Raw genomic sequence first — 23,688 nt, 5'->3', positions numbered from 1 at the left:
ATGTGGACGTTCGTGTGTGTATGTGTGTGTAAGGGGAAGGTTGCGTGGAACCTGTCCGCACTTCTACATATGCACAACCACAACCACATTCCTGGATCGTTCTGTCGCGCACATTTCTGGTTTCGCAAACAGTTTAATAAACACTTTAATTGGCTGTAGAGATGTGCTCGCTACAGCACATATCTACATCTCTATTGAATATTCTGTTTCCTTTCTTCTTGTCTCTCTTTTTTTTTCCACACTCCTCTTCTTACGCGCATACACACACACGCACACTGCCGAATGAAGCCATCTCTTTACCTTTACTCACAGTTTCTGGGTCTGCTGTGGCTAATTAGTTGAGTGGGGTTTTAGGTTTGGTAATTAGGCGGAGGTAGAAGTGATGGGGGCTCAGGGAGTTTGGGAGTTGAAGGGGTCTGACTGACTTGCAGAGAAAGGAACTGGACTGTCTGGATGCTGGCAGCACCGAGCAGCAAGCTAGTGTCCCTGAGGTGCCTGGAGGTAGACTACCGTGCCACACTTAAGAGGGTGATGTCTTTGTTAGGTGACACATATTAGAACAAGGGGAAAGAAGAGATGGGGAAACCTTTGAACATTTTACTACCCAAAGTGTCAATTTGGAACAATAGAAAAAATAATAATAAATCAACACTGTGCTGTTGTCTTCTATGAATAAATGGGGAGCCGCAAAATACCAAAATTGGGTAGCTAGGCTAGCTAGCTACAGTGCACAGTGAAAATGAGTACACCCCTGTTGAAAAGTAACATTTTGAACAATATTTTAATACACACACAAGTTATTCCCAAAACGTGCATTGAGTAAGTTTAATACAACATCTGTTCAGCTTACAACAGAAAAGAAAGGTCAATAATATAACTTAAATGACATATTTGTCCATTTTTGTGAAATTATGCTGGTGCAAAAGTGAGTACACCCCTATGTTAAACTCCCTGAGAATGGGCCGTGTTGGCCCGAAATGTCATGAAATGAAAAGGCATTAAAAGGGAGGTCATCGTTGTGCGTTTCATCCTTGCCTTACATTGAAATTTTACATTTTGAGTCTGCACCAGGCTAAAAGAGACGTGTGTGAGATTTGACTGAAATCCTATGGAGAGTATCATGATCTGCTTCAGTAGTCACAGTACATGTTGACAAGCATGTTTCTTTTGGTGAAATTCAGCTTCCTACTGTTGATGGCATCCATACAGCCCCAAACCATGTCACTCCCACTACTATGCTTGACTTTAAGCATGGGGCACTTTTCTTTGTACAAATCACTTTTTACCACCACACAGGCTTGACACCATCGAAAGCAAATTTGTTTATCATTGTCTCATCAGAGACAAACAAACTAAGGATATGGATTGCTGGAACCATGTCCTGTGATCTGATGACACCAAGATGAACAAATTTGCTTTCGATGGTGTCAAGCATGTGTGGTGGTAAAAAGTGATTTGTACAAAGAAAAGTGCCCCATGCTTAAAGTCAAGCATAGTAGTGGGAGTGACATGGTTTTTGGGGCTGTATGGATGCCATCAACAGTAGGAAGCTGAATTTCACCAAAAGAAACATGCTTGTCAACATGTACTGTGACTACTGAAGCAGATCATGATACTCTCCATAGGATTTCAGTCAAATCTCACACACGTCTCTTTTAGCCTGGTGCAGACTCAAAATGTAAAATTTCAATGTAAGGCAAGGATGAAACGCACAACGATGACCTCCCTTTTAATGCCTTTTCATTTCATGACATTTCGGGCCAACACGGCCCATTCTCAGGGAGTTTAACATAGGGGTGTACTCACTTTTGCACCAGCATAATTTCACAAAAATGGACAAATATGTCATTTAAGTTATATTATTGACCTTTCTTTTCTGTTGTAAGCTGAACAGATGTTGTATTAAACTTACTCTATGCACGTTTTGGGAATTACTTGTGTGTGTATTAAAATATTGTTCAAAATGTTACTTTTCAACAGGGGTGTACTCATTTTCACTGTGCACTGTAGATATATTTTCAATTTGAGTTGAGTGGTAGCATCCAACATGGCAACATGTGACAGCAACAAAATGAAGGTAAATGCCAATGCAAATGAAATAAAACCTACAATATTAGCATAGAGAAACAAATATCTTTGTTTTGCTTCCAGGAGTTGGCTATTGCCATCCCAAAGTAAGCTAGCAGCCATTCAGGAACACATATGGCTGGAGCATTCACCACTCAGCTGGGGCATCGTAATTCTCGAGATAAACTTTTCGTTCTTGGGGGGAAAGACATACTTGTCTTTCCTAGAAGGTAAACCAACCTGAAAAAGTCAAATTTTCTGAATGAACAGCAGCACGTTCACTCCTTTTCTCATTGCCAGGGCAGTCATTTTGACCACAATACTTACAATCTGCATGGTATGGAATTCCTCCATATTTGCATTTCACTGGAAATTCAGTTTACCCTCCATTAGCGTTATATGCATACAATTATTTTTAATGTGACATATTTTAATGACCTTTTTGAGACTACAATACTACAGTCACTTTTAAGTAAAAAGAGAAAAAATAGTTTTCCCCTCTTCAGAGGAGCCTCTCTATCTTTCCTGTCTTGTTTTGCTCTGCCGTTCTACACAGCTTGAGTACAATGCCAGTAAGAGGCTGAGGACTGCAACACAATCCAATTAAATAAAGAGTGTTGTCTCTTCAGGATCCTGTGTTCTCTAATTGGGGCTGTGACTGCTCACTAATCAGTGCAGGTATAGGTAGGCCCCAGAGGACGCAGAGACGAGGCCTCTTCTGTTAATTGAAGAGATGGTAAACCTGGTCCTCCTCCTTGTGGTCCACCCTGAATGCACACTGTGCTCAAGCACAATAATTTCATACAAACATCCGTGCACATCATCACCTCTGTCATCGTTTTATGCGGCTGGCATGTATGAGCTTGCTTTTGCTGTCTAACACCTGAACAAACAGTGGCGTTACAGAGGCGGCTGAGGTGTGTACGTTTAAACGCGGTATGATTTTCAAAGCCTCCTTTTCTGCTTTAAACTACTCTAGAAACAAAGCTAAAATCAGAATTATTTTATGATGATTAAATCTTATCCATTTTGGATGGATCGTGGGTTTTTCCAGATATGTTCTCCAGTCTCTCGGACTGCGGGATGAAGCATGGGCCTACAGTTTTCTTCTTTGGGAGAACTTGTTTATTAAGTGCCAACATTCCGTTGCGTCTCTATTTATCAGCAGCACGTGTAGCTCTCTGGACTGTGACAGTGACATCTGTCCCAAAACAAACAAAGGCAGGATGGAACCAAATTCACATTCAGGCAAGGCACTGTAATATTGTCTTAAATATCCACTGTAATGTCCGACATTATATTCTTCCGACTAATAATTTAATAATCACTTGAAAAAAACAATTCAGTTCTAAAGTAACATTACGCAAAATAATAAACATATTACCAGCCACATGAAGTGATATAACCCCAAAAACTAATATGTACGAGCACTAAGGTTACACTGCTAAGAGGCTCTCTATCGGCTCTATCTCTGCTATCTTTTTTTCATACTATTTGTGCAAGGATGGCAACATACTAAGCAGTCCTTTTTTCAGACAGAAATGCAGTACCTATACAGATATTATCAGATAATAATTTCATTTCTAATGCAGGGACTGTATAAGAGAGCAGAAATCCCAACACCCACATTAGAAAATGACCACCGTCTTCAATGACATCGACTTTAAGTGGTGTTCTGACTTCCCCAACATGGATTCAAAATGGCCTTGGCCTGGTCTGCTACTGGTTTCCTGCACCGTCTGGTGAAGGTAGCAGCTTTGCATGCTGGGGTCACACCTGTAATGCATTTCACACTGGGTTATATTTTGAGTAGCCACCTGGATGAGGAAATAACATGTTCACAGTGCATGAAGACCACAGCCTTCCCTGCCAGGTAGGAACAGGTGTTTGTTTTAGATGACAAACAGAACGATATTACAACATAAGATTGCTTCGACTCCTCCTATGTGCTGCTTAAGTTTAAAAATGAAAATCACATGAGATTTTTAAAAACTTGTTCCAAGCATGCCTTTAGGATTAAAATAAACAATCGTACTCTAAGTGTTGTATTTTTTTTTTGTGAAATTGTCCGTGGTGTAGTTTTTCTGAAAGTGCTACGTGCGTAAACTTCTTGCGTAATGTTGCATGGTTTTGCTTTTTGTGAAGAAAAAAAAAGATGAAAATGAAAAAAATGTGTCAGGGGGCATTTTCCAAAACATTCACTACAAGCGATTTTTTTTAATTTATTTATTTTTTTTTACTCACCCAGTGTGAAAGAAAATAATGACATTTTCTAGTCCAACTCCTGGTTAGCGGGACTAATTTTTTTTTATTATGTGCAGCTTCGGGGCATGTGAATGAAAAGATTGATTGTGTGAATGCTGTTTCTGTCAGCCACAAACAGGCAATGAAATGCCAAGCGCACCTGGAGCAGCACTCACTTTTGACAAGCTCATACCAACGTAAGCCCCTATTAGAAAAACAATGAAGTCTATCATAAAACATTTATGGTAGATAAAGAGCTTGAGAGTGCTAAAAGCAAGCACATTATAGCAGCTGGTTTAAAGTCATTTCAGAGGTGGACTTGCAACAGTGCAAATAATTAAGAGAGGCCATGAAAATATTTTTATATGTGAAATATTTGGGCTTCTGTTTCTGAGTTTAAGCATTAGCAATGCTATTATTAATGCAGGGTTATGAGGTGATTCCAAATATGCATACTGAATTTAGAGTTAGACATAACATACATAACAGTCAGTCAGTCTTTATTGCTTAGTTTCAAAAACGATCTTAGTTTGCTATCCAAGTTTATACGTAGAAGCATTACATTTATTTATTTGGCTTTAACAATCATGTTGATTAGCTTATCAGTTGAAGTCAAGTATAATTTCTTTAGTGCGTCATTAATCGGTTAGATCACAGCTTACTATCGCTAACAGACGGTGGATTCACTTCAACCACGACTTTGCCGAGGTTTTTCCCAGCATACATGTAGTCTACAGCCCGGAATACTGACTCCAAGCCTACAAATTTCCCCTCCTGCGCCATATCCCCACAGTCCACCTCACACACCAGCTTCCCTTTTGCAAACATCTGCATCATGCTGCTCAGAGCCTCTCTGTAGTCACCGAGGAAGTGGGGCAAGAAGAAACCCCGGATGCTGGCTGACTTTTGGAGCAGTTTGACCGGTAGGGTTCCTCCTTTGAAAGGTGGAATCCCCGATGAAGTCTGGTATCCTGAGATGAAGCCAATCACAATCAGCCGGCCTTTATTGGCCAAACTGTTCACAGCGAGCTCTAGGACGCTGCCTCCTACTGACTCATACACCACATCTATGCCTTTCGGGTACTCTTTCCTCAGTGTCTTTGCCAGGTCTTCTTCGGTATAGTTGATTGGCCTGTCACAACCAATGGATTTAAGGAAGCCGGCTTTTTCATTGGATGAACACGTCCCGATGACGTGGCAGCCTGCATGTTTTGCAAACTGCACGGCAAACTGTCCGGTTCCTCCTGCAGCCGCTGTGACCAGGACAGTCTCACCTTTGGCTAGGTCGCCCAGACGCTTCAAGGCAATGTAGGCCGTGGCACCGCTGACCAGCAGGGTGAGAAACTCTGGCCTCACCGAGGGAACAGGCACAGTTTCCTTGGCCGCTACCACCGTGTACTCAGCAAACGCTCCGCTGCCGAAGTAGGCCACAGTGTCCCCGATGGTATAACGGGAGCTAGCGCTGAGGCCAAGGCCGACAACCTCACCAATACCCTCAAAACCAGCATCAAAGGGAGGCTTCACCGAGGTGTCATAACGGCCTGCAGAGTAATTAACATCAGAGGCGTTGATTCCCACAAAACTGAAATACAGAGAAGACAGTAACTGATGGTTAAAGCGTGACAGGACAAAACTTCTGCATGGTGAAGTGGTGAGCTTAATCATTAACACTCATTTCAATGTACCAATGGGTCTTTGGTGGTCAGAAGTGTAAGCACATATTTCCTGAGATCCCAGCTGAAGGTCAAGACGTCTACTGACCTGTGAGCGCCGAGAACAAACACTCTGGCTTGTTTTGGCAATGGCTCCCTTTTTCTGTTGAAATGAACAGTCTTCCGCTGACAGGGAAAAGCTTGTATCACAACACACATTGCGTGATGTCATGATTCATTGTCTTCAGAGACACCCACGACAAAACTGCACTTTTTAAAATCTTAAATAGTTGCTTCTTGCCTCAACACGAAGGCGGCTGTTTTCATCTCGCCTTTGTAACGCGCTGGAAACAAATCTGTGAGAAAGGAATGTATAAATAAATCATTTACTGTCTTTTAGAGCGGCATGCATGCTGTGCCTCATTACTGTGCATGTCACACGTGTACTTTGAGCTTGTAGATAATGCTCCTGTGGTTTATAGATGGGTAACAATGATATAACAATACACCTTGATTTGACTTCTTTACATCTATAGATCAGTTTCCTCACAGACGCACATTGTGTTACTATCAAAAAGGTACAACTATTTGGATGTAAAGACCAAAAACACAGAGCCTTTAGAGATGAAAGAAAAAAAAAAAGAGGATGTTTGTGACTTTGTTGCCACAATCTGTTCAAATCTAAACCTTTGAAAAACTTTTAAAGCCGATTAGCTAGATGATGCTCTGTAGAATAATAGCACATAGATGTGAGAAAAAGTGACATGTGGGAAAATATTCGTACATAATCGAAATATTTTTTTTCTGTGACAAAAGACACACTTGAAAAAAGTACTACATCAAAAGTTCAGGTTTTTTAAATTTTAGAAACGAGCAACCGATGTCCATTTGTAATATATCAAATGGAAGAGTTTCATGAACGAAAAATAAATCAAAGTCTTATTTGGGAACATAAACTGATGACACACACTTTCATGACACGGCCGTCTCTAATGAGCCCGTCATGTGTTACATTTGGACGACTGCATTGAAGTCGGCACACTGGTTATACGTGGAGTTTTGCCACTGAGAGACTTCCGATGTATTAAAAAACATCTGCAGCAGTGATGTCATCAGTCTAAGATGGAAAACAGAGAAAAACTTTCATCTCTGTCTTGCAAATGTATCTTCTTCTTCTTCTCTGGCTGCAGACTCAATCTATTCAAGCAGAAATGGCTCACTCTGAAATTCATCTTTCAGTTTAGAACGCTGCACTCGTACTGTGCTAAAACATGCACAGGAGGGATCTCAGGTTCCCAACTACCTCCACAAACGGATACCCAAACCCCCCCCCCCATCCCTCAAACATGTTCCCGGCTCTCACAACCATGAAGCATCACGACTGCGGGCTGCTGGACGGTCAAAGGTCTTGGTTCACAAGCGGCTGATCACTGCCTTACAAGCTAAGAAGGTCCTAATGTAGTGTGCTTTACACTCAAGTCTTATGGCAAAAACTGCATTTTACTGGCAATAAATGCAACAATAAATCCTGGGGAGTCTTTGTGTAAAGCAGATTAAACATCAAAACACCACGTCAGGCGTGCACACAGCAGCAATGTGGCAGCAAATCAAAAGCAGAGGAAGATATGACTTCCAGCTGGATTTTCGGGGAAAAAAGGAAAAAAAAAAAATGAAGCCTTTGTGTGACTGAAATGACTTCATGTTTAGTTGAGTATAATTTATGCATTCATGTCTAATCATTTAGACTGAATCAGGCTCCATAAGGTGTGTATGAATCCACCAAACACACTCGTCACACTGCTGCTGAGAATGAGAGATAGGCCTATATGATGCTGCAGTTCCAGCGCCATGTAACACCGCATCTCCTTCTCCATCATCTCCATCTCTTGATGCCAGTTGAGCCCCCCCACGACTTTCTGTTTGCAGGTTGGTGACGTAGAGAGACAGGAGGACAGAGGGAGAAAGAGAGCGCGAGAGAGCGAGAGGGAGAGAGATGGATTGATAGACAAACGCAGGGAGGGCGGAACTTGGAGTAACAGGACAGCGTTTATTCCTCACGTATTTTTTGCCATCTTGTGATGATGATGATCGCAGGTGCCGGACGCGGCTAAATCGAGGTAAGCGGAGCCCTTTCTGTAACTTCTTAACAATATAGTGATAGATCGACGCGAATCGGACTCGCTCCGGGTCACCTACGGCTCCTCCGAACGCGCCCCACAGAAGCGGTGTCTCTGCCCACCTTTCTTTCTTTGCTTTTTCTTTTCTAACAACAACTTACCGATTTCGGACGAGCAGGTCGGCGTCCCCGGGCGTCGGAACGGCGACGCTTTGCACGGCGACGGCCTCTCGGTAATTGGAACTGAGCTTGGTTACGACCAGCTTTTTCATGCTGCTCGGTATGGAGGATCCTTTAAAATCCATGAAGTGCGCGGAGTAGGACATATCTATGATGAAGCGCCTCGTAACCGGATGAACTCCTGAAAGTGCGTCGGTGCCTCTGCGCACACAGCCCAAAACCGTGGCCGCTCTCGCGCCGCTCCTCAGCAGCAGCAGGCTAGACATGGCTCCGAATTGTGACAAAGTTCAACTTGACGTGTGTCGGTGGCCGTAATAAACCCAACAGCCATTAGCCTGCGCTACAGGCTCCTTTTTTTTCCCCTGCACGTGCACAGCGTGCCGACCAGGCCGAACCGAGCCGAACAGATCAGCGTTAAACGCGCGTTTAAACCCCCATAAAAAAATGTTAAAAAAAAACAACAACAACCCCCGCTATGTAAAGTGAGGCTCGGTGGATAAAACGAGCGCGGGATGGAGTTTTTAGCGTTAAAACGCAGCAGTGCCGCAGTTTGGTAGGAAGCTCAGCGGTGCCTCAGACTTGTCGTCGGAGTCCCTCCCCTTCCCGGACACAACACTCACTTCCTAGTAAGGTGAAACAAATCAATCCTCGTCTCCCAACGTATCCTCAGCCACGAAAACAACACCAACCCGGCACGATCTCCCTCTGATAAATAAGGAAATATAAAGACAAATATACACACATATATAGCTACATATGTATCTATGCGTAGCCTATATACACACACGTTTATCACCCGCAGGATATGCGTTTTTTTATTTTTTTATTTGGAGCGTTGTTTTGGGCTTCACCTGTAACCAAAGCCCGTGTCAGTGATTCGCCTAAGTGTTTTGTTTTCGCTCCTTTCAGCTTTCACGCCACTGTGTTATCGTCTCTTGTCATCTGACTATCATTTTCTGGAAGCCTCGACCGCTTCTTTTAAAGTCATGTAACAGCGCTCTCACAAGATAATGGACTATTGAACCCTCCTCGTCCCACCCTCCCCGGGAGTCAAGCTCCTAAACTCATGCCTCGTGTCACTGCGACGCAGTCATAAGCTAAACACGATACCCAAGTTGTAAGTGAGTACTCGGGCTATTGTAGTTTGCCCTTCGTGCTCGTGTAAGTTTGTGTGTGTGTGTGTGTTTTTTTTTGTCGACCTGGAGTTCCGAAAGGATCCTTTCCTTTTTGTCGGAGGTTTTTTTTTTTTTTTTGTAGGGGGGGGGGGTGGGGGTTAAAAAGCAAATGGAGAAGGCGAGAGAGAGGGATAGAGGGGGGAAAACAAGACAATTAAAAAGATTGACAGGTAGGCTCCTCTGTCAGGGGTGACGCTCGTGGAGAGGGGAGGAGTAAAAATGTAGCAGGAAAAGCCACTCGATGCGTCTGTCTATCAGTTGAGACGGTCTGAAACAGCTTCGAGATCCACCGCGTTTCCATTTTTCCTCGTTTGAGAGACCTCGGATCAATCCCTGGAGTTTCCCTCCCCTGTTTTTTTTTTTTTTTGTTGTTGTTGTTGTTGTAAAGAGACACATATTTTCATCCATGCCTTTCTGATCTGCTGTTGGCGAAGCTTGGATGCGCCTGCGTCCTGTTTGTTCACCCCTCTCTTCTCTCTCAAGTGATATCCTCTCCACCGCATCAGCCACCTCCAAAGAAAATGTAGAAAAAAAAGAAAGAAAGAAAGAAAGAAAGAAAAAGCCACTCTGTCCGAGATGCGATGAGACGAGCGGTTGAAATAATTCTCACGACTCGTAAAACGTAAGTAAGAGAGGAAGCCTGCTCGTAGCATTTTTTTTAATTTTTTTTTTCAATGGGAGAGGAAGAGGGCAGGAGGGGAGGGAGGAAAAAGTCTCCGCCGGACTGGTGAGGCTGGATCCGGGCTGAGGTGGCGTGGTGGTGACGGGATTGACATTAACCCATCTAATGCCTGTCTGTCTGTTTTCTCCTCTACCCCCTTTTCTCTCTTTCAGGTCTCTGGCAGACTAAACACAAGGATACATTACTCGTCAGAGGTGTCCGCTGCGCTCACACTGGACTTATTTGTTTGGTTACCGCCAGAAATAATCTATTTTTCAGTTTTGGCGTGCGTAAAAAGGCGCAGCAAACTGTCTTGCTCCCCCCTCCCCAGCCCCACTCCGAGCAGGACAGGAGATTATAGGGGAGTTTTTTTTTCCCAGAAGGAGTGAACTGAGAACTTGGGTTTGAAGGTGCTAGTTTCCTGCTGGGGTTCCTGCCAACGAGAGATGAAGGAAGATGATTTTTAATGGACTCGGAGGTGTAGGGAGCTGGCCGAATCCCTTCGTAATTTCAGAGCTTGCTCTCGCTGTCACGTCCGTAAAAAGAGCAGCCGGTTCCAGAAGAAGCCTGACACTTTAAGCCCTGATATCAAACTCTTCCCTCACCCCTTCCTCCCTTGCCCCGTGAACGGGATGATTTTTACAAACTGATAGACTCGATTTGTTTGTAATTCCTGCATGAGAAGCACCGTGGAGCGTGACGGTCACTATGCCGAGGAGAAAGCAGCAAGAGCCGCGGCGATCAGCAGGTATAACCCGCCCCTCCGTCCTCATGCCATCTCTCATGCCAACTTCTTTTTCATTTCAAAGTGCCAACTGTAAACCCTTCTTTCCACATCACATCATTTGGCTGTGTTGCATGCTGTCATTTGTTTGAGTAATCTGTTTAAACTATTTAAGTTTTGTCATTAGGACAACTCGCCCCGAATGTGTCTTAACTGCGCAAATGACGCACGTATCTGCGCAGTTTTATTTTCCTCCTTTGCCAGGAAAGCCCTATAAAGCACGGTGAGATAAACTAAATGGCATGTTATGGAGGATAAAAGAGAGTTTTGAGGTTCAAGAGTGAGTGAGTAATGATGAATAATTGACTGGGAAAGAGAGAAAGAAGGGGGGTGTGGGGTGGTGGTGAGAGCCGCTTTTTTTCCCTTTCTTTCTGTTTTATTAGAGGATTGCCATCCTTGATTTGATGCGTGATTGATCGCCTGTCATGTGGCAGTCTTTGATCTATTCATCCCTGATAAACATCAATAAATCCCTCCACGAAGGCAAGCATGCCTCTGGTAGCCACTCAGACAGACAACCCTTCTGTTGTTTTTATTTTTTTTTTAAAAGTTATGAATTAAGGTGGAAAAAATCTGCTAATTTATTTTGATGTATGCAGTAAGAGCAGATAAAAGGATTCTCTGTGTGTGTGTGTGTGTGTGTGTGTGTATGTGTGTGTGTGTGTACTGGATCGATTGCAGGAAAAATCAGCCCAAACTACTTTTTTCTTCTTTTTTTTTTCTTAATCACTTTTGAATCCCCTCACATTCCTTTCGGTTCTTACGGATACACGTTGAGGATTTTGCTCGTTTCCTTCCCGAGATCCCTGTTAGGAGTCAGCAGTGGAATCACAGGTGGTGTGTGATATTTGCTATGTGACCAGCTGATAAAATCAGGTGTTGGCAGAGGACCGACAAGGTTGACTTCTAGTGCTTTGGACCTGGGCTCCCCCTTTTTCCTCTCGTCTCCCCGCAGCCTTTAAACAAATGTAAATGAGTGACAGGGGTTTCTACCTCTGTGCTAATGAGGCCGAGCCTTTGAAGTTGGGCATTAACAACTGGAGTGAACAAAAGACAGTTACAGAATTTTAAAGAGATTTTGAAATATGAGGTGCAAAGCGGGTCGAGCAGGAGGGCCAGCCGACGAAGACTTTGAACTCAGCAGGTTTTATCATTTTAAGCAGGGAGCTGGTGATGATGGTGGTGGTGATGAGGAGGAGGATGAGAGGGAGAGCAGGATGGAGAACATTCAACCGGTGCTCGCTGCTAATTTCTGTCTGCCTCCTTTGCCTTTCTAACAAAGTAGGGTTCACCTGATTTCTGGCCCACACTGAGAAGCAAGGATTCAGATTTCCATACTGAGCCTCACTGGATTTTTCTGTGTGTGTGTGTGTGTGTTTGTGTGTGTACGAGAGAGAGTTGCCAGCAATGTTTTGGGGAAATATCTCTCGGCCACGGTGGGAGCAGAGTGGCTCCGAAAAGGTCGACCACGGTGGGAGCGGAGTGCCTCCCGTTAGGTTTCTGCATGTAGATGGAGGCATGAAAAAACATGACATCGCTCTGACCCCTCCCTACCCTCCCTTCTCTTACCACACACACACACACACACACACACACACACAGAAAACACACACGCAAACCATTGATCCATTACACAGTCCGCTGAGTGCCGTGAACATCATGGGTTGTAATGGTCAATCACCGCTTGGCAAACGGGATGTTTCCCATTCTCCCATGAACAAGAGGGCCGGTCAGAGATGACACCCTCACACGCACGTACACACACACACACACACACACACACACCAGGCTAGCCTGATGCTCTGCTGGGAGCTGGGACCTGACCTGTGGCTTCCATTCTGTGCTGCAGTTCAAATAGGAAAGTGCACGGAAATCAGGAGTCAAGACAATTAAAGCAACAATAGCAGACTTGTCTCGGCAGGTTTCATTTTATTTCCCACCTCCTATTACTATTGGAGGATAGTATTTGGTGGGTTAGGTTATGTTTTAGGGTTTGGAGACCAAATCATACACTAAAATATCTTGGAACAAAAAAAAAAATAGAGAAAGACGTAATTATGGATTTCATTAAGTTTTTATGAGCAGTCATATAAATTTGATGGTTAAGTGACTTACATTTTTAGCAGTTGTTTTTGGCAAAGAAGTGAATTGTTTTGCAATGGTCATCATTTCTTGAATTTTAGATTTATGTATGTATTTAAGCTGCTGCAAACACTCCAGTTCACAAATGACACAATTTGATTTGGATGCAATAATTCATTTTTCCCACCCAAAAAATAAATATTTAATTTAATATTCTATCTGTTGTTTTTAAGCACAATGTGTGTGTGTCTATGTATGGACTTAAGATGGCATAGAATTACAAAAAAAAAAAAAAAAAGAATAGAGAGAAAATTGGAATGAAAATTTCTGCAAATGAAACAAATGTAGTTTTACAGCTTTGAATCGAAAAGTCTCGTCTTGGAAAAATTGGAAATTGGAAAACCAAGACAGGAAAAAAGTTTGTAGTTTGTGAATATATTCTGCAGTGTTTTTTTGTTGCTCCCGTGTGACACTTACATCATCTGCAAAAATGACTTGTTTTTGAGGTGATGAGGACACGAGTGAGAGCCCGAACAAGTGGAGGACGGAAAGGAGTGGAGCCGCCTTTCATGTTAGGGCAGACGAGGAAGAGGAGCAGATAAGATAGTTGCTCCTACTTCTGTGGAACACGCTGGTTAATTATAAGAGAGATATGTGTGTCTGTGTGTGAGTGAACGATTGGGTAAGGGGTGGTTGTGGTGGCTGGTGTGGAGAGGAGGGGGGGGTCAGGTTGCTTCCCGTTGGCTTCATTAGAGAGAGCCCTAATTATCTGTGGAGCTGATGGATTTGTGACAGGCCCTAACGATTAATGCTGACAAATTCAGTAAGGTGTCAAGTCCGCAGCTGCCTTGATGTAATCAAGTTGATATTATACAGTCCCCATAGCCCCTAGTGCAGCACCAACTCAATTTGCCTGTGCAGGTGACAAATGGACTTTGCTACCTGACTAATCATGTCAGGAGACAATGCCAGTTAATGACCTCGGTGAGCCCCCACCACTCTTATAACCTTGTAATAAGCAACGTGGACCTGCTTCAGCAGCCTTTCCCTCTCCTGTCCCTTAATTTTCTTTTGTTTTCATTCGAACTCTAAAGTTATAGCTTTGCGTGTTGAAACAGCAGCGCAGTTCCCCTGAAGTTCTGGTTGCTTTTTCGACTGGAACATTTGAGCGGAAATTTTTCAGCGGTTTGTTAGAGATTTATTTAATTATTTATTCATTAGTTTGTTTTTGTTTTTTTTTCAGTAATGACGCAGCTCAGGCATGTTCTAACCGCTTGATATATCGGTGCTCTCAAGAAACCCCAGGAACCCATTTTTAAACCCTGGACGTTCTCTTGAAGTTTTTACACTTTTGCATGTGTTGCAGGCCTGCTCGCTTGTAAATCACTGCCACATCAAAACACGGCCTCCACGTACTGTGGCTGAACGTCCTCCCGGCTCGGTGCTGCAGCCGCCTCGCTGAAGGCCTCCAGTTTTACTCCGAGCCGGAGTAAAACTCACAGTGCACAGGGATTAATGATTTTGCATGTTCGGGGGCAGCTAAGATTACACAGCGACCTTTGTGCTCTCACTTGACGATGCTGTTATGTGATATTCTCCCCTCAAAATTATCAGCATGCTGAGATTTATGTGCCCCCCTCTTCTCTGTGTACCCCAGCGTCCTGAGAAATACAGCAGTGCATAGCCTCGAGTTGTGTGTGTGTTTCATTTTTAATGTTGCTGTGTTTGATTAGGACTCTCCTTCCTGAGCATCAGTACAGTCTTGTTCTGATAAAAAAAAAACAAGTAGATTTTCAGAAAAAGGAAATGGTAATGTCTCGGGCCTGAAAGCTGGAGCAACTTTTACGTCGAGGCCCTTCCGAGTACAGAGTTTACGTTCGAATTTCACGAGAAAAAGTGTGCGCATGTTTGTGCGAGTGTGTAAGAGAGAGAGGGAGAGACGAGACGAGACAAGGAGGGTGCGAGTGTGTGCGCGGTTGTCGCTCAGCTCTGACCGGTGTTAGTTTTCCTGGAATGAATAACTCAAACGAGTGTAACGGTAACCACACCATGTTAGTCATCCTCCTTAGCACGGCCTGCCTTCACATCCCCTCTCCCCACAGGAGCAGGAAAACAACCTCAAACTGCAGCGCCACATGCTTCTCCCCTCTGTCATATCTTTGCACAATTCCCAACAAAGAGCAGGGCCACATATCGATCCACCGCAGCCTGCTTTCTTTCCCAGCCCTCATCTGTACTGTATGTTTCCGTGTTTGCTTGGCAGTCGGGCTCAGTCAGGGGTTGCGCTAATTGGAGCAGCAGCGTATTTAGCAGGTGGCTTCGATCGGCCTCGTCGATAGCCACTTTTGCTCCTGCACCGCCCTCCGAAACTGATAGTTAAATTTGCATCTGGGATTCTGGCCAGTCAGAGGTCAAACATGCTCTGCTTGATCTTCGAGTGCCTCCAGTCATCACAAGTGCCCCTGGCATTTTTCTGTCTTACACGGATCAGTTATGTTTGCTTTCCTTGTTGTCTTCTTGTGTAAAGATTGTGGACAAAAACCTCAAACTGTCTCAAAAAAAGAATTTTAAGACAAATAATGTTTTTTTTAAATGTCCATTATCCATGGATAAATAATCAAACAGCTGACTTTAAGCTTTTCCTGTATACACGCAGAAGACAAAGTTATGTTTTTCACCACAGCTCTTAATTCCCCATTTCATCTTTTTCTGATTATTTACGGGGGGGCACTCTCACCAAAAGCAGCCCTCAGGGCTCGCTGCCACCATCGCCGGCAGTGTGTTGCCCTCGCCGCACTTTAAGCACACATACACACCGTCAACCATAAACACAGTCAGACAGTCAGTCAGACAGACACACACCTACACCTAACGCTTAAGTGCAGCCAGTACGTCTCTGTGGGAGGTCATAATGGAGGTGGCTTAGTATGATGGGAAATCATATCATTAAAGCAGCCAGATGTGCTTTGTTGCCTGCTTCGCAGCACATAAAAACAGCAGCAAGTCATCGGATCTAAAAAGAAAAAAAGAAAAGGAAAAAAAAAAAAACCTAGTCTGAGAAAATCAAGTCTGAAACAGATAGAAAGCAGCCCTCTGGGACCGGGCTGACAAGCAGCCTTACTCCTGACTGCCATAGAAAAACAATTCCCCCCCCAAATAAAGAATTTTTTCTTCTAAATTTTCAGTCTTGCAGCAGCAGAACAAACTCCTTTTCTTAACTTTAGTGAAATTCAGATGGAACCCAGCGCTTTGATACACAGCCTCCTGTCACTGTTATCAACTCTCTGTGAAGTGTGCTTAATTACTATGTAATATTGGTGTTGTGCTGAGTAATTACATTTTGTTAAGGGTCCGCAGCAGGGATGTAAGGCTTAAGAGCTCATTATTGAAAAACTGTTGATTTTTATGTTGTTGTTTTTTTTTTCCCCTTCTGGCACATAGTTTGAGACATGAGGAAGATAAGAGGGGAAGCATTCAAGAGAAGTAGTCATACAACATTTAAGGCACAAAAATTGATATCTCAAATTTTCTTAAGTAAAGTATCACATTTGCTGGGGGTAAATTTGCTCTCTTGATCAGCGCCGGGCCTCCTCGAGAGGCTATGAGGAAGTCTGCCAGAGCCAAATTTAACATGTTACTACTATCAATAAAAGATGAGCAATTACAGAATATTTTGTCTAATAAGTATTTGAATTCCTTGGCGCGGGCAAAAAAAAAGAAGAGAAACATGTAGCTTACACACTCATTACATCAGTTAGCAGGGGGAGTGAGAGGCAGCCCTTTGATGCCAACAAACAAACAAGACAAACGAGATGGGCCCACTACAGAGGAGCAAAAGCCCTGTCCAGGGACACCCGACGCCTGCGTACTCCTCCCTCTCCTCCGTCTCTTTTTCCTCCGATCCTCCTCCTTCCCCTCTCCGTCCTCTCATCTCTCCTCTTCCTTTCCTTCTTGCTCTTTTCGTTTTCACCAGCATGTTTCTCATCTCACATCCCCCTCTCTTTTGGATAAACACTCAGACGCTTAAAATCAAAGAGAAAAGAGAGAGAAGTGCCAGAAAGAGGGGAAAAAGTATAAAAATATATTTCTTTTAGCTACGTGTTCCTTCCTGTTGGTTGAACTTCTTCAGACGGAGTTAGGTGGAGCGAGTTGGAGGAATGAAAGCAGTGGCAGAGCTCCGTGGCGCATTCCAGATTTTTAAGCTGTTTTCCTCTAAATACTAGATCATCTCGGCACGTTTTGAATGCGTCCGGCTTGGTGATGTCATTTCTAACAGCTGAGTGGAACTGAGAGAGGTTTTTTTTGTAAGGTGGCAGTGAGTACTAGAATTAAGCCCAGCAGCAGCATCGAGAAAGGTTGTGTTTGTTGGTCTGGTTCTTGGTGGGTGGGGGAATAGGATGGGAAAGGGTGGATAGATTAAATGTGTGTGTATGTGTTGGGAGGGGTGGGGTGGGGGTGGATGGGGGAGCTTTTAGGATGGGCATTAAAGCTGACAGATGAACAGGACGATGGACAAATTCTCCTGCAACAGCTGTGACTGCCGCCATTATCCTGACAGGTGTCAATTAAGAATTACTGCCTGGCCGGTCGAACGCTCCTCCCGACGCACGTCCCTCCATCCCTATAAACCCCCCCCTCCTCTTGTCCAGCTGTCAGCTTGTGAGAGAAATAACACTGTACCCTTGTCAGTACCCCCCCCTCCTCCTCAAACCTTGTCTGATCAATAGCTCACATATTCGTGGTCATGGAGAACGCTTTGCTCTTAGGCAACCAAATAGTACCAGATAGAAGGCTAAAACTTCTTAAAACGGTGGCTTGAACCACATTGTTCTTCAGACCAGGCCTTTCTACAATGTTTAACCCCATTCTGTAGGTTAAAAAGTAGCCTTATTTTCTTCCCTGGTGTGTGTGTGTGTGTGTGTGTTTATTCTGTTCATTTTTGCAAAGCGATGGCGGCTGCAGACCAACCCGGATGCCGGCGCTGTGTTACTCACCCCGGACGGAGCCGGTTTAATTCCACATTGTAAAATGAGGAGTTGAGGTCATTGAGTGAGAAAATGAACGGTTGCTATTGCCATCTTGAACGATCCCGTCCAGTAAAGCTTCTGGCTGACCAATACATTTTGGGGCCGACGGAGTCCTGGCTTCACAGCTAAAAAAACCCCCCCCAAAAAAATTAAATCTAAGTGACGTGTTTTCTCCGTTTGCCGTATTTTCTCAGTTTTAAGGTGTTTTGAATCGGTATGGTGGCATTTAGCTCAATTTCCCTTTTGGTGTTCAACTGAATGCATTATGTGCATGGGACTAGGATTCAAGCTGCAAAGTGGTGACAGTTTGCATGAGAGAAATGTAGTGGGAACCATAAATGCTGTTTAATTTCTAGTTATATGTGATAGAGTTAACCGTTACTTTCCACATACGATAAAAGTACGTATGAATTTGAAAGTTATTATACGGTCATGCTGTTGACACTGTAGTTATTGCTTGCTTCTGTAATAAATGCAGTTTTCAGTGTTGGTGCAGAATAAACATCTGAAGCTGGAGTCGGCTGAAGAAGGAAGCAAAAACAGCAACGTGCAACAGCAACATGAGAGCGAGCGTTGAAAGCTTCCCAGGAATACACAGATGGATTTGCATGTTCACTTGGGAGTTCCACTTTTGGGTTTTCTCCCTAGAAATCATTTGCCACAGAAAATAACCAGGGAAGATAAGATCAGTGTTATTTTGCTTCTCTTGCTTTATTTGCATATCTCTTGTTTTAAACAAGGCAGCCCCCTTGCAGTCAAATTCGGCTTGTTTTCCTGAGCTTCGGTTCACGTCACCTCTTTCTCTCGCTCCTCATCTTAACAAACCGAGGTCTTTCCTTTTCTTTTCTTTCCCTATTTATTTCATTCTGCCTGCCTCTGCCCTGTCTCACCCTGGCATTAGACTACTCTGAGTGATTATCAAGCCTGAGAATATTTTCCATCTCCATGAAAATCACCCCACCGTGCTCTCTTATCATTCCTGCTTCAAGCCCCCACTCCACACCTCAGCCACCCCAAACGGTTGTGTGTAATCAAAGTAAACGGCAGCTAAAGCTAAAAGGGAAACGCTCTTTTATGGAGATGGATGGAGGGATTAAATATTAACCGGATGCAGCTGACTTAAGGCAAGTGTTTTACATAGATGCTCCCGCCATGGATGCTGCACATTGATCCCGCTCACCCTGGCGCCTTTACTTGTTTGGCTGCCTGCCGTTAATTTTTCACCATCATCTAACTGGCCAGGCCTGCAGAACGGAGCAGGAGAGGGAGGCCGATGACTGGCTCAGCCATCCACCCCCACCCACCACCACCTCTGTGCTTTTAACAGGGGCAGGTGAGATGGATGATAGCAATTTGAAATTTTGTTTGTGCGTGTGATCATGGAGATTGTTTTTCGGTATTACCGTGGTGTAACAATTCCGGTGATTAATTGAGGCGAAGACTTGGCTCCGATTGGGGGAATCGGGGAGGGTGGAGGGTGGGGGTTGGGAGGTTGCGGAATCTCCCCCTTCCTCTGCTCTTGACTTGTGAATGTGGTGTTTATCAGCTGACCTTGGAGTCCAAAATTGCTGCCTCCAAACAGCGACGTACTCCCGAGATCCTGCCTCTGCACACTGCCCCTCTTGTCATATCGCTTCCCTCATTTCCTCGTGCCTCTTTCTTCCTCTCCTCCAGCTGTGATTAAAAGAGAAAATCAAACCGCTCAAAGCAAACTTTGCGCAAAAGGGAGACTAAACAAAAACAAAATGGCCACAGTGGCTTCACTATTCATGTTGAAGGACATCAGTGGTAGGAATGTTCCTCTGGTGGCAGCGGCGCTGTGTGTTTCCAGTGTGTTTGTTGTTTACATGTGTATGGCAATATCCTGTGGGTTACAGAGGCAGCTTGTTAACGAGGGAGGGGGCTACTACCAGGGGTGGCTCACTGACCACCAACCCCCCCCACCCCCCCGATACACACACACCCTTCTTCAACACACAATACACAAAGTTGTTACACTGGTGCCGTTGACAGCATTGTGAAGGCCCTCTGGCATTTATAAATGTGTCGGCCCTGCAGCAGGAATACCCCCTCCTGCTCTTGCACACACACACACACACACACACACCCTCAGGCCAGAGCGCTCATCTGACGGGGTCGAAGGCAGGTCGTGACCCCCAGGTGGCCACAGTCTGGACCATGCAGGTTCTTGTTTGCTCCCTTTTTTTCCCCCTCTCTGGAACAGTTGCCCCCCTCTGCAGCTCTCACTCACGCTCTCTATTCTATTTAAGTTCAAACAGATACCAGCCTTTTACAGAGAATATCAATGTTCCGCTGCGGGAAGGTGCCGATAGCTGATATTTTTAATGCTGCACGGTATGAATTTGACAATTTTTCACGCTAGCGAAAAATTCCAAATGTTCTGTGTTTCGCCCAGAATGACATGATATTAAAACGCTCTAAGCCAACAATAATGGCTATGATAATAATAATAATAACACTAAAAATATTGTTGCCTGGTTGTGTAATCCAATCAGAACGCTGCATTAGAATTAAATGCGGCTGAAAGCTTTCACCACAGCTTTGTGTTTATTTTCACAGTAACTGTTTGATGATGAAATGTGCTGTGGAGCAGTTAGGGTCATCCTTTCATGCTTACTGATAAATGATACAATATGTCTGACCATACTCTGTGTTTTCCTTTTTTTTTTCTGGATCCCTACCAACTTCTTCTGCCTTTTCATGCTGTTTCTTTTCTCGTTCTCTCCTCCCTGTCTTTTCTGTGTCTCCACTCTTTTGCACTCCTTCAGTAAAAGTAGCCCTGGTCCCCATAGCAACACATAGTGAACTCTTACTCATTAGTGTGTATGCAGCCTGCTGAATGGCCTCAATCCTGCTCCTCATTCCTGCGATTTCATACCAGCATAGCCATCACCTCATCGTTTTTTCTTTTCTTTTTCACCTGACCACACCGGGCAAATGCCAGTGCAGATCTTCAGACATTTTCCAATTTCAAATCAGTGTGTTTCTCTTGTAGCGCATAGAGATTGAGAGGCGACGCTGGGAAACGTCCCTCCGTCACGCCTGGCTGTTTTTGTTGTTTTTCCCCCTATTTTTTTGGGCCGTTAAATCTCCTGCGCGCTGATAACAGGTCAGCCGTTGAGAGCGAAACGAGAGGGAGGAGGAGGGGGGGGGGGGGGGGTGGAAGGATAGACAGAGCAGGGAAGATAGACAGAGGGAGGGGGGTTGAGAGAGGAAGAACAAGACTCAGGATGTGATTAGAGAGAGTGTAAGAATGTGTAAGCAAGGGAGAAAATAAAGGCAAAAATTGGTCTTCTTTATGCTGGCTCACCCATTGCGTGGGTGGCGCATGGAGTGGAGGGGTCAATAGTATGCCGTGATAGGCTAATCTGCCAGGAAGGGAGGGTTAGGGCAGGCCTCACGGGAGCACCTCATTGGCTACATTCATTTGCCCTGTGAAATAAAATCTAACTGTGGTTTTGTTTTCATTTCTTTCTTTTTTTCATCATTTGAAGATTGATAGTATTCACTCTGAAAAGTCTTTTTAGAGTGTGTGAATATTCATCTGCTCCACACACACACACACATATTTATATATATATATATATATATATATATATATATATATATATGTATGTATGTGTGTGCTGTATCTATTCCTGTTTGTGTGTGTGTGGCATACTTTTCTCAGTTCATCCCAGTTCCTGTGGGAGCGAGTGTGTGTGTGTGTGCGTGCATATATGTGCAACATTTCCAGAGCTGTGTGTGCTCCTACTCCAGTCAGACACATGGATGACAGATGACCCAGTGGGAGACACCAGCCATCCTGCCCAACCGGAATCTTGTGCCCCCCTCCACCAAACACACACACACACACACACACACACACACACACTCTCCACCCACCCCCCCTTGGCTATTAAAAAGTGCGCACTTTGTTTACTTCCTCGGCTTTTTGCCATAAATCGTGGATCCACCTCCGATGTAGCGTAGCCCTCTTTTTCCTCGGGTTATGGCTTTGAACGCGATCACGATAGCTGCGTCACTGCGAGTGTGTGTGTGTGAGAGAACAAACCAGCCGCAACCTGGCTGCCCACATGCCTATCTGTCGCTGTGTGTGTGTGGGGGTTTGGGGGGGGGGGGGCTCATTGGACCAGAGGAAACCTAAATCCTCGAATAAAAAGGCCGTGCACTCAGCCCGGGCCGATGGAAGGAGGGAGGGAGGAAGAGGGAAAGAAAGAAGGGGACAGAAACAGAGAGGGGAGAGGAGAAGGGAAAAAAGTTGATTTCCTTTTTCAGCAGAGCCATATATCACCGGGCCTCCCAGCTGCAGTGTCACAAGCTGACAGAATGACATGTGTCATTTATCAAAGGGGCCAGGCGGGGGCCTTGGGAAACGTGCACCACAAAGCCTGAGAGAGTTCATTCCAACACTCAGCCCTCCCTCCCTCACTCCCTCCCTCATCTCTGCTCCTTCAGCCCGCCCCCACTCTTCACTCTCCTCCTCGTTTTTTCTCCTCTCCTCTCCTCTCCTCCCCCCACCCCCCACCCCCCATACCTCACTCGCTTTGCCTGGTGCCGAAAAAGGGCCCTGTAATGTTTGCCGTCTTCCCAGCAGCTGTGTGTACAATTGTGTGTTTGTGTATGCAGACTTCGCCCCACCGAGTTCAGGCACTGGCTGCACCATGAGGCCAACTTTGAAGAAGGTTTTAACAAATAAATCCGTTCTTCAGTCACTAAAGAAAGCATTCAACACCTCTTCCAAAACAGCTCAACAGTGTACAGAGTTTTTTTTTTTTTATAAAACGATGATGATTTTGGTAATTGTCTGCTTATCAGAGAAGTGGTTGAAGACAGTCTTTATCTTCCTTTATGTTTTCATAGAAGCCTTATTCAAGAAAAATTGTCTGCATATACCCAATATCAGTCTTTACATTTTGATTTGATCTCTTTGTAGTCTGGAAAAACTTGTGTGCAGACATACACTCACACACATTCTCTCCATACCTGCTACTGAAGGGTTGTTTGACGGAGAGCTTACAGCTTTCCCGGCTGCTCGGGAGACCTGTTTAAGATCAAATTATGTGGCGGAACAGCATGTACATAGGAATGCCCGTTGTTACCGAATTGCCACATACAATAGCAAGTAATGTCAGTCCAGTCATGACATGTCTATCCCACCACTTTTTGTGTTAATGTCTTACCTCACCACGCAGACTCCATTCCCAGCTTCCTCTCATCCATCATCGGCTCACCTTTCATCCTAACCCTTCATCTACCCCCATCATCTGCTGCGGCTCAGGTTGACTCCATTCTGGCCACTTCTAGAATCAATAAACTATCTCACCTGGGTGCCCTTCCCTTCCTGCACCGCGGTTGGATTAGACATTTAAAGGGGCTTAAATGCCGAAATCCACCTCCTTACCTTGATGTCATTTTTATTTTCCCTTTAAGTTAAGGCTCACTTCATATAGTTTATTTTAAGTTACAGTCAAGGTAGATGTCAGACTAAAATTCATAGGGAAAACCAGAATAGAAATTTCTCTGCGAACAAGTACTGAAGAAAAAAGTTACACATCTTAACAACATCAAAAGAACAAACTTTTAGAGACTGCTTGCATTCCATTCAGTGAATCAATGCAGTTTGAAATGCTAAAAGTGTTCACATACAAACAGTTTTTATTCACCTAGAAAGAATGC

At 44.3% G+C, this 23,688-nt stretch overlaps 2 protein-coding genes across 4 annotated transcripts in view; one reads left to right on the top strand and one right to left on the bottom strand.

The window, feature by feature from the left end:
* Positions 1–4,794: 4,794 nt before the first annotated feature.
* LOC142379742 (prostaglandin reductase 3-like) lies at positions 4,795–8,880 on the bottom strand. Of its 2 annotated transcripts, XM_075464972.1 has the most exons (3): positions 8,242–8,331; positions 6,073–6,319; positions 4,795–5,893 (listed from the first exon to the last, which is right to left on the bottom strand). In XM_075464972.1, exons 2-3 carry the CDS (start codon positions 6,180–6,182, stop codon positions 4,963–4,965), a joined length of 1,041 nt encoding a protein of 346 aa, XP_075321087.1. In that variant the 5' UTR covers positions 6,183–6,319; positions 8,242–8,331; the 3' UTR covers positions 4,795–4,962. The 2 variants fall into 2 exon arrangements, with proteins under 2 accessions (XP_075321087.1, XP_075321086.1); XM_075464971.1 differs by lacking the exon at positions 6,073–6,319 and having other exon boundaries at positions 8,242–8,880.
* LOC142379741 (teashirt homolog 1-like) overlaps positions 7,949–23,688 on the top strand; it is a 37,814-nt gene continuing 22,074 nt past the window's right edge. Inside the window, exons 1-2 of one of the 2 annotated variants that reach the window (XM_075464970.1) lie at positions 7,949–8,080; positions 10,269–10,843. In XM_075464970.1, coding sequence (XP_075321085.1) covers positions 10,804–10,843 — 40 coding nt within the window. In that variant the 5' untranslated portion in view covers positions 7,949–8,080; positions 10,269–10,803. Of the gene's footprint in view, positions 8,081–9,608; positions 10,057–10,268; positions 10,844–23,688 lie in introns of those variants that run through there. The other variant, XM_075464969.1, reaches the window with a different exon arrangement.

This window comes from Odontesthes bonariensis, chromosome 5 (genome assembly GCF_027942865.1).
Source record: "Odontesthes bonariensis isolate fOdoBon6 chromosome 5, fOdoBon6.hap1, whole genome shotgun sequence".
In the NCBI taxonomy this organism is placed as follows: domain Eukaryota; kingdom Metazoa; phylum Chordata; class Actinopteri; order Atheriniformes; family Atherinopsidae; genus Odontesthes; species Odontesthes bonariensis.
This window is presented reverse-complemented; position numbering and strand designations above follow the sequence as displayed.